The sequence below is a fragment of the Helianthus annuus genome, chromosome 15 (genome assembly GCF_002127325.2).
Source record: "Helianthus annuus cultivar XRQ/B chromosome 15, HanXRQr2.0-SUNRISE, whole genome shotgun sequence".
In the NCBI taxonomy this organism is placed as follows: Eukaryota; Viridiplantae; Streptophyta; class Magnoliopsida; order Asterales; family Asteraceae; genus Helianthus; species Helianthus annuus.
In genome coordinates, this window is record NC_035447.2 from 61,140,110 (window position 1) to 61,151,404 (window position 11,295).

Sequence of the window (11,295 nt, forward strand, 5' to 3'; positions counted from 1 at the left end):
GGAAACAACGATCAACAATAACCTTAATCGAAACCAAATGGTGGAACCCTACTGACCTGAAATCGGAGCACCGAGCAAAGGGAACCGAGAATGGAAAAAACAACAGAATCGGCTTCTGATGTCGTAGTGGTGGTGGCTATGCCGCCGTAGAACGGTCGTCGGAACCACCGAATTGATCCCTTATATTCTCCTGTTCTCCGTCTGTGGCTCCATCTCTCTGTCTCTCCAACTCTCTATTTTTCTCTATAGCCTGTATAGTTATTATAGAGCAGAGGGGCGATGGAAACTGCTGGAAGTCCAGATGCTTCATCTGCAATTAAAGAGTGAAGACATGTTGTAGGGTTTTCACGGGGAGGCCGGTGTGTTAGAGGGGAGGGGCAATAATGGGAAAAAAATGGGAAAAAAAAATAGGAATTTTAACTGGCTTTTCATATGCCATCTTAAAAAAGTTAGGTGAAATTACATTTCTAGACATGGGAAATGCTTATATATAGCATATAGATTTTACTACGGTTTTCTTAATTTTTATTATTTTTATTATTTTTTCGGATTTTTCAGATGTATTTGCTATGAATACAATTTCGGTTGAAAAAAGGTAGCTAATTTTGTAACCGTTTTTTTCGGTGGCAAATTATTGGTGGCAATTGCCCAATTTTCTAGTAGTGTGTATTATGCTAGTAGGGAAAAGGCCCGTCACTAATAGGGATAGGGGTAGATCTATATTATGCTTAAGCTACGCGGTATGTGATGCGATGCCCATGCCACCTCAGCTGAAAAAGAACAATAGTTCCCCCATGACCACAACAGGGGCGCCATCAGGCGCTATTGTTGGTTTGTGAATGAACTAGCTAGCAATAATGGGGGGTGTCTGTGTGAGGGTGAGGGCGTTATTGAATAAAAGGAGGCTTTACCCATACCCAATCTAAGTTTAAGAGAGGGCTCTATTCATGAGGTGGAGCCTCAGTGGCACAATGGAGCCTCTAAAAACTTCATTCCATACCATTCAACCTTAGTAGGGAAAAAGCTCTCACTCACATAGTCACATATAGCCCACATTTATATATATGAATTGATTCAATTTTATTATCAGCCTCTAAAAAATTTATGTTGTACCCCTTTTAGTTCTTTAATAAACCCATAGGAAATGATAGTTAACTCTCAATTTATTCATAAATTTTCACACACTATCCTAGACAAATTTTACTCTAGTGAATAAAAATCTAATAAAGTTTCTCTAAAAAATGGAATTTGAGTTTTACTTCACAATAAGTATTTCTTACATTTTACCTCCATTTATAATTATACTAATCAGTTTAACTGTAATGTAAATAATAAACATATACAATGTCATGGATTTTCCTTCATAAATAGTAGAGCTTGATTAAAATAAGAGTAAACTGTAATTTACCCCTGAGGTTAGATGCGATTGGCACCGTTAACCCCTATTACGAAATTTTTGTTGTCTAACCCCCCAACGAATGCAAAACGCTGCAATATTACCCCCCGGTGTTAAAATATGTTTAAAGTCAACTTCACTTGTTAACGGTCAAAGGGTAATATAGTCTTTTCCACTTGTGTTTGATTGCTTCCTCAACACAACACCCTATATTATAACTTTCGACCTTACCCCCCAAGTATTCCCCCAATCCCCTTTCTTCTCTCCGGCGACATCTCAGGCGAACACACCACCGGACGAACCCTATCTCAATTCTAACGTGACAGCACTTGTTGAAAACCAACCACATGACAGCCACTCATCTCAACCCAATCTCAATTCTTCTCTCCTTGTGGGTGGTTTCACAATCACCACCACCAGTCGGTAACTCGTGAGATACTTTACTGAGTTTGTTTGTTTGTTTTTATTTGTGCATCCTTCATTGCCATATCCTGATCATCACACACAGACAGAATCCACTGAAAGAAAATGCCAGGACTCAGAGCACTAAATAATTACTCAGAAGAGCCTTCTCGTCATCCTGCTCTCAAAATCAACGCTAAGGCAAGAAACAGATAATTGCATACATTTTGGGGTGAGTTTACTGTAGAATGTGAATCTTGAATTGATAAATGCAGGGCCGGCCCTGGAGGTGGGCGGGGAGGACCACCGGCCAGGGCCCGTGATTTTGTAGGGCACGTAATTTTTTAAAAATTCCGATATTATATATGTAAAAAAAATTATTAGGGTATAGCCAAACAAATACCAGTATAACATAGGTCCACTTACAAAAAAAAATCATATGGTTTAGATTAATTAGCCCACTGGGATTAGGTTAGTGAGCTCAATACCCAAATGATTTTAATTGCATTGTTTATTGAATGCTATATTTTTGTCAACGGTTCACGGTTTTATGAAAAACTAGATTAAATTATTTATTTCGTTACGTTTTTTCGAGTTCGAACAGGGTACACGAATTCTTAGGGCGGCCCTGGATAAATGATAAGTGAATCCTACATTGTTGCTACATTTTGATCTTTGAACAGTGTATCTGATGTTGACTTGCAAAAAGAATTAGATGAGGTTTCCGAATCAATATATCCCGGGGGCATTTAATTAATTAATAAGTTAATTAGGTCACAAATATTCAATGAACTTAGAAATGCTTCTGCAAACTGCAGTTTCTGGTCCACATGCCCTACCTCATAATTCTTGATACAATTCCATCTTAAGATCTTGATTCCTGCACTTTGTTTTAAAAAAGTTGTTAACTTTATAATGTTTAATAGTTTCTTTAATTGAATAATTGATCCACATTAGTGGAAAACATTGTAGTAATTCTCAATGTTTTAGGCTTACAAAATTATCTTAAGATGTTGGGATTCCTCACAAAAAATAAAATAACTTGTGATTCAATGATGTCCCTAATTTCACAACAATCTTGAAATTAGGGGATTCCCCACATAAAATAATCCAACGGATTCGTTTTCTGTAGGCTTTGACTTTGCCTGGTTAAACAATTTAGGCGGGAATGGATTCATTTTCTACACGGGGTAAGGAAGCAAAGAAATATTTAACACCGGGGGGTAATACATTTTCTTACAACAAAGCATAGGGGGTAATAAGAAAGGATAATATAGTCATTTAACACCGGGAGGTAATACGTTTTCTTACAACAAAGCATAGAGGGTAATAAGAAAGGGTAATATAGTAAACATCCCAATTAACAGAACTATTAAGTTTTTAACACCGGGGGTTAATATTGCAGCGTTTCGCATTCGTTGGGGGGGGGGTAAACATCAAAAAATTCGTGGTAGGGGGTAAGGGTGCCAATCGCATCTAACCTCAGTGGGTAGAATTGTAGTTTACTCTTAAAATAAATACTATATTGACATTAATTATTTATTGGGTAAATTACAGTTTTCGTCCTTTATGTTTGTACGGAATTGCAATAGATAACCTTTACCTTCAAGAATTACAGTCACAGTCCTTTTTTTTGTAAAACCTGTTACACCCTACGTCCTTTGACGCTAACTTGGTTAAAAATTTCAGTTAACCGAGGACATGTGCACCTCATGTGAGGGCAAAATGGTCATTTCAAAACTAAAAAACTTTTATAAAAATCTATAAAACCCTTTTCTCTCCATTTATCTCTCTCTCCCCTGTTCTATCTCTCAACATCCCTCTTAGAAATTAATCCTAACCGTCTTGATTTGCGTCTTATATATGATTGTTCAATCCTTAAAGATTGTTCAAAAATTATTATCTCCGGTTAATCATTTTCATCAAAATATATCAACCCCTGTTGGTAGTCTCTGTTTTACCTGCGCATCACATCTGTTTGATTTTTTTTGGTTCTGACATCAGACACGAGAACAAGATCCGGTGACTTCAGTCCGGTGACATCAGATTTTGGATATCACGACATGAGAACAAGATGAACTTCTAGTTCAGTCCATATCTGAACTTCACTTTTTTTAATCAAAGGTGAAATCCCAATTTCACAACTACCAATTTCACTTCACATTCTCATACATATACATCCAATTTAAGATTTTGGCCTTTTCCCCATTCACCGCTCTTCAGTTTCGCCATTGTAGGGTTTGATTATCATCAACTCCAACGCAAATCATTACAAAGCTCGCTCTACACCTCTTCTACAATCAATCTTGAACATTCTTTTTCATATATCAAAAGGGTTTCTGGAGAAAAAGATATCTGCTTTTAGGGATTGAAAGAAATTTTGATTTTTATTTTTACTAAAGAAGAAAGGGGATGGGGGTTCGAAGACTGAAGGGGCAACTTCTTCCTCGGCCTCTGTGATTGCAAATGGAAGAGACCCATATGAAGTTTTGAATGTTTTGAAGAGATCCATATGAAGTTTTGAATGTTTTGAAGAGAACCACTGGGTGTCAGCCCAGTGGCCACCGACACCCATACAAATCGTGGGGACGCGGGTTCGACCTCCATGCGGATCCGTTGTCAACTCGGCTGGGCATTTCACCGCCAGGCTTGCTTTGTCGGGTAGCGTCTTGGGAGGGGGTATTTCCTCCGCGGTCAGGGGTACCGTGCATTTCCCTTTTTTTTGAATGTTTTGAAGAGGAAACATGGGCGAAACTAGGGTTTCGGTGATGGGCCCATCTGCGACGGTGGTGGGGATAGAGACAGGAGGTTTGGTTGTGGTGGGGTTTCTCAGAGGTGGAGGGTGGAGGGAAGTGTGGCCTTGAGAGAGAAAGAAGCTTTCAAGATGGGGACAGTGGTGAGGGTTTGGTTGAGAGTGAGAGAGAGAGAGATAGAGAGGAGGGGTAGAGAGAGTGATGGGGGGTGTTAGAGAGAGAGAACTGTGAAGGGGATTTTATCTATTAATTTTTTTTAATCTTTATTGTATTAGAATGGTAAAAAGACAATGATGTCCTCATGTGCAAGGCACATGTGAGACTTAACTGGAAATTTTAATTGGATTAGTGTTAAAGGACCTAAGGTGTAATGTTTTTAACAAAAAAAAAGACTGTGACTGTAATTATTGAAGTTAAAGGTTATCTATTGCAATCCGGTAAAAGCATAAAGAACGATAAGTGTAATATACCCTTATTTATTTTTTCTCTAATAACTTAAAGCTAAATATACTAATAATCTTGTTGACCCAACCCATTTTCACTGAACAATTTTGACCTCACTCACGTAAATTCCTGGATCTACCGGTGCAAATAGATGCAAATTATGCCTTAGTTTGATAAGCATGTCGGCTGCCTACTAGCTAGTATGACTATTTATGTTGTACATGTTTATATGTTAATAGACATTTTTTAATGAATTTGGACATGCTAGTTGTTGATACACTTTATGTGGACGCGACTTGGTTTGGTTTGACTTGGTTCGGTTCGACTCGGTTAGGTTCGGCTCAAGTCCGACGTCGCGATATTCCTCCGTTGTGCATCCCAGAGATCGACACGCGAAGCACGAATAGCCGCGAACCGTTTTCCGCTGACACATCTCCATTACATCACCATAATAATTTCATGATGATGCCATGTGATAACTTGTAAAATGAATGCATGAAGCCAATAAGTCAATAAGATTTTTGAATAAGCTTACCCAAACATGCCCTAACTGTCATCTTCTTTATTGTGAATTACCCAACCAAACAGTAACCATCTCACCATTGTTTGTATATATACACACATATTTGTAACTTTCAGTTCATGATTCCTAGATGCTAGCTATTGTTTCTAGTTTATATATGAGAAAAAAAAAAAAAAAAAAAACTAAACGAACAAATGGGGAAGGAGTGGAGGAGTTGATTAATTGATTTCCTCTCTCAAATCTCCAACATCACTGTAAGTTTGATCTAATCATCTCATCAATCGATTGTTTCTTTTCTTCTATATATCTACATGGTATTAAATCCCACCACCCCTGCTCCAATTGTGTATGGTTGAATATTACTTCTCTTCACAGCACCAAGTCGGCAATTCAAGTAGTCTGTTCTAATCTATCAAATATTGTTGTGATTTGATCTAATTTGACCTAATTTTCACATTTGATGTAGCAGAGTTCGGATATGTCATATTTGTTCGATCACCTTGAACAAAAAACCTCTTCTCAAATCCAGAATCATTCAATCTCCCCTCTTAATTTGTTAAAGACAGTTGCTGTGTAACTGTTTGCTCTACGGATAAGTATTTCACTCGTATTATTAAAGTAATCACAAATAATATTATCCAAGACTCATATTACCGCACAGGCTTTGGCTAGCACACCCGATGAAGAGGAACTATCGAATCTCAAAGATCAGTATTATGCAATTGTCGTCGATAAAAATGGCGCTATTAGTCTTGAGGAAATGAAAGAGGTATGTTTGACCACTCCAAAAGTCAAACAAAACATAACGATTGCAATTGCTTTCTTAACGATTTTAGTTCACATCTTACACTAGATATGCAGATATGCTGATTCGTGACACAAAACTGAAGCAGATAATTGAAGAATTTGTTAAGCCACAAGTCACAACAAAGGAAGAGACATGGTGATTTTTGTGTGGGGATTCGGAGGGCGAAGAGGGGTTTCGGAAGGAGGTTTGTCGAGTCGAATTGTTCCTGGTGGAATGCTGCGGTTAGCGGGTTTGGGAATTCCGGGAAGGTGAGTGATATGGGTAAATGATCAGTGGTTTAGATGGCAGTGGATGGAGATGTTGTTAGGAATCAGTGGATCCATCAACAGTGGATGAACAACAGAGGTTGTTAATAACAGTGGATTAGCAGCAGAGGTGGTTAGCTAACAGTGGATCAGCAACAGAGGTTGTTAGTTAACAGGGGTTAGCAACAGAGGTTGTTAGTTAGTTGGGCGGTTACAAGGGTAGTTAGTTAACAGTTGTAGGGTTGTTGGGAATGGGGTTATAACTGCCATTTTTTTTACAAAAATAACTGCTTCTGGAATGTGGTGAGTAGCTAAACGTAAATCAGACATGTATGTTTAAAGTAACATTTGACCAAGTTGACTTTTCTGATGTGGAGGTAAGTGTAAAGTAACCGATGACTGGATGAATGTCTAACGAGTTTTTCGATGATGTGTTTCTTCAGGTATCTATTTTGTTGTTTGTATTCACACAATGTGGCTCCAGAAGACAAGTTTATTGCATTGGTGACAACGAAAGCAGAGACTGACGACCCTGAGATCAAATTAAAGCCTGGTGTTGACCTTCTGGGACCTGTGGATGATGTCTTTTATGAAACTTTGGACAGATTTGAGCCAAGAGATGATGGTGCTGCTGATAGCTGTTTCGTATCTACGGCAAGTAGGCGTATACGCATTATTTGTGGTTTATATTTGTATGTAGCCTTTTGACTGTAAAGATACGCCAAATATTATTGTTACATATGATCAGATTCTAATTCTATATGGTGATATATCTTGCAGAGTTATAAAACCTATCACCATCGCATCCTCTCCTTTACACACCTCTGGTTCGTCTCTCCTTTTAGGTTTCAGGCAGCCACATATATGGCAATTGCACCATGTGATTTGTTTGCTAATGTGATGATTTGATGAAGTAATTTGCACTAATAAAATCAGTTAATTTGTTACAAGGGCAGAATGAGTTTTTGTCGGAGGTGTCGACGATTGGGCGGCTTCGGCATCGGAATTTGGTGCAGTTGTTGGGTTGGTTTAGGAATAAAGGTGAGTTGTTGTTGGTTTATGAGTTTATGGCTAATGGAAGTTTGGATAAGTGTATATATAGTGGTAATAAGCCTAAATTGGTTTTGAGTTGGGAACAAAGGTTTAAGGTTATAAAAGATGTGGCAAATGGGTTACTTTATTTGCCTGAAGGGTGGGAAAAAACTGTGGTGCATAGAGATATTAAAGCAGGAAATGTGTTGTTGGATTCGGATTTAAATGGTAAGTTAGGCGATTTCGGGTTGGCTAAGTTGTATGAGCATCGGTCGAACCCGGTAACCACTAAAGTGGTGGGCACATTGGGTTACTTGGCTCCTGAGCTAACCCGAATGGATAAGCCTACCACGGGTTCGGATGTGTATGCATTCAGGGCTCTTTTGTTGGAAGTGGTGTGTGAACGGAGATCTGCTGAGCTCAAGGCGTTTCCGGAGGAGCTCATTTTGGTTGATTGGGTTTGGGATAAGTGGCGAGGAGGGTGTTTACTTGATGTGGTGGATTCGCGGTTGAAGGGTGAGTTTAATGAGGCTGAAGCAGGGCCGGCCCTAGGGGTGGGCGACCCGCACCCCCGGCCAAGGCCCAATTTCCCCGGGGGCCAAAATTTTTTTAATTTTTTTATATAACCAAGTATTGAGTGAGCCCATAAATATTTTGAAGTGAACTCTTATAACGAAGTAAATGAATGTTCTGTCGGGGTTTGTCTTTAAGTATAGTTAAAGAACTTATAAGGTCACAGGTTCAAGTCACGTTTTTTTTTTTTTTTTTTTTTTTTTTGTGGTTAAACATTGTACTGCTGCATTTCATACATGGCCTGGAAGTTCCCACCCAACGGAAAACGATCGGTTCACGCAGTGTTTCTTCTCACCTGTTGGGTACTTTGGAAAGCACGAAATGCTAAAGTCTTTAATGGTGCAGCCCCATTTGTTTTCAAAATCATGCAGGAGGTAAAGAAGATATCTTTTGACTGGTTAAAACACTGATCAAGAATGATTGGGGTTGATTTGAAGTAGGTGGTGAACTGTGCCTGCACAACTTAATTATGTGAGGATTGAACTGTTGGGTATTGGAATAGAGTTTGCTATAATTTTGCTGTATGTTTGTAAGTCCCCTAAAGCAACTTGCTTGGGGATTTTTTATTCTTTGATTATTAAAGGAACGATCCATTTAACTATTCGAAAAAATTGATCAAAAGTGCAATAATTTGGCTTTCGATCCAAGGGTTGCATTATAATATGATTTTAAGTTTTGTACAGTTCAACCGTTAATGTTTTGTTTGGAAAAATATTGGCTTTTAATTCAAGTTCTTTTAGAAAAATGTTGCAGCATGGGCTGTGGAAATCCAATGAATTTAAAGGATGGTGAGGAGAGCTATCAAGAATGCCAGGAGAGCTTCACGAATCATGGTTTAACTATTACGGTATGGTATTCTAATACTATATTTTTGTTATGTTTATTGCTATAATGTTAATCGTCGTTTAAAAAAGTAGTTTATATAATTCCTTAGGGTCTAAGGGCCTTTTTTTTCGGCTCGGCCGAGACACTTAAATCCTCAGTGATGTAGTGAGTGATACGATAAGCGAAGATCAACACGTTGATTCTACGAATACCCGTGTGTCTCTTCCCCAACCCCCAAATTGCAACCCAAAGGCCACGGAATTTGAAGTGAAAAATAAGTTTTCTCAAAATTCAAGTCTGATTGTTTCATTGACTAAAGGGACATATAAATAATGACAGAAATTCGAAACGGGCCTAAAAAAGACAACGGGCCAAACACAAGCCCAAAAACAAAATGCCCAAAATACTTGAAAAAACATAAAAATGGGAAAAACTAATAGAAATAAGCGTTTTCTCGGCCCGGACGATGACCCAAACCGCCGTAGGCCGTTTGCAGCAAGATAGAGCTCGTTCTCCCGTTCGTTTTGACTGGTCACACGCCCCAAACGGACCCCCGTAGCCCAAGTTAGAGCCATTTCAGTGAAGCCCCTTTTGTGACCCGATCTTGGGCCTCCAAATACAGAATGGCCCGCTCTTCCACGCTTGGGCCCGCATCACTCAGGACCGGCCCTGGGCTGAAGTTACGATGGTTTTGAAGGTTGGGTTAATGTGTTCAAATGATGAGCCGTCGAGCAGGCCGAATATGAGGCAGGTGATTCGGTACTTGGAGAGGGAGGCGCCCGTGCTGGAGATTGTAGGTCCGTCGTGTGATCAGCATGCACCTGCATTAGTGAAATTGAAGTCTTTGTAAGTTTCCGGTCTGCGGTTGGTTGATGTGTACATATACAAGGATATCATGTTGAAGGTTGACGTTTATATATAGTTGCGTTTGATGTTATAATAATGTAGTTGCAATTTCTTTTTAACATAAGATTAGATTTGCACTTTCTGTGGTATGGTATAAAGGGGTTGATCAAAGTAAGAATAAGCCAGAACATAAATAGATTTCACCGAAATAGTTGGTTAAATCAATTTGCAATACATCAATTGTTAGTACTTTGTATATCATTTTACATGATGTATTGAAGCATTCGATTTGGATTACACCTTTTGTTTTAAAGTTGTTTTTTACTATTGTTTTTGTTTGTTTAAACTGTGACCAACTATTTTTGAATAAAATTTATATGGAAACAACAAGGATATTAAATGGTATAAAACAAGATATTTAAAAAATGTAAAGAGAAAAACACAAATATTTTTTTTTTGACTTTCTTTTTGAGTGACCCAATGTCACACCGTCTAAATGACGGCCCTAGCCAAGATTTGCCCAGAGTACGTTGTCTTAACTGGGCCCGCGTTAGGTTGGTCAGACTTGGTTACGGCGTTCCCCCTAAAACCGCACAACCAGATGAAAAACGGGGCGCGGCTATGGATCGAACCCCCCTCGATGGGTTTGTCACCATCATTGTCCAATATCCACCCCAATAAGGGGATAGAAAAACGCAAATATTTAGAAATTAGAAGTTATATCCAAAGCAAAAGGAAACATAAATAGTAAGTGCAAAGTTGTGGAAAGTATTAGAGCATTCACATCCTGGGAATCAAAATCTGTGAGTGGGGTTTTTAAAGTATAAAGAGTATAAAAAGTGGTTGTGAGTGGAGGAGAGAGAAAATGTTACTGTTCATCTGTATATTTGGGGGGACACTGTTCACCCACTATAATTTTTTAATATATATTGAAAGTGGTTGTGAGTGAAGGAGAGAGAAAAATGTAATGATAAAGGTATAAAAATATTATTTAATTGAAAATGAGAGAGAAAAAGTATTTGTTTTTAGTGGAAATATATTGATATAGGAGTTGTTTTTTAGTGGAATGTATGTATAATTATAGGGGGCTGGATGTGAATGCTCTTAAGGAACACTCATACTTTTGAATTTAGAATAAGGCGGGATTTAGAGATTTGACCTGGGAGTGGTTATTAAGTACATGGTGTATTCAGGTAAATAAATATATACAGTAATTACAGGGTATTGTGTTTTTTTACAAGGAATTGTGTTTTTACAAATGCATTTGCTTTTTGTATAACATTGTGTTATTGTCATTGTGTTTTTATATGACATTTTTCGTAGTTTTTTTGTGTTTTATATATAACATTGTGCTCTACGTTAGCATTGTGTTTTTGTATAAACATTGTTTTTTTAAGAGACATTATGTATTTGTGGAATATTATGTGTGCAAGGAATGACTTTCTTTG

General features: G+C 38.2%; 1 protein-coding gene across 13 annotated transcripts; it reads left to right on the forward strand.

Moving 5' to 3' along the window:
• Positions 1–5,521: 5,521 nt before the first annotated feature.
• LOC110913405 lies at positions 5,522–9,966 on the forward strand. Of its 13 annotated transcripts, none has more exons than XM_035984625.1 (7): positions 5,523–5,772; positions 5,988–6,287; positions 6,372–6,874; positions 7,015–7,263; positions 7,352–7,398; positions 8,917–9,023; positions 9,487–9,966. In XM_035984625.1, the coding sequence occupies exons 3-7, from the start codon at positions 6,870–6,872 to the stop codon at positions 9,568–9,570; spliced, it is 492 nt and encodes a 163-aa protein (XP_035840518.1). In that variant the 5' UTR covers positions 5,523–5,772; positions 5,988–6,287; positions 6,372–6,869; the 3' UTR covers positions 9,571–9,966. The 13 variants fall into 13 exon arrangements, 1 of the variants encoding a protein (XP_035840518.1); XR_004882185.1 differs by adding an exon at positions 7,528–7,612 and having other exon boundaries at positions 5,525–5,772; positions 6,372–7,263; XR_004882181.1 differs by having other exon boundaries at positions 5,522–5,772; positions 6,372–7,263; positions 7,528–9,023.
• Positions 9,967–11,295: the final 1,329 nt, after the last annotated feature.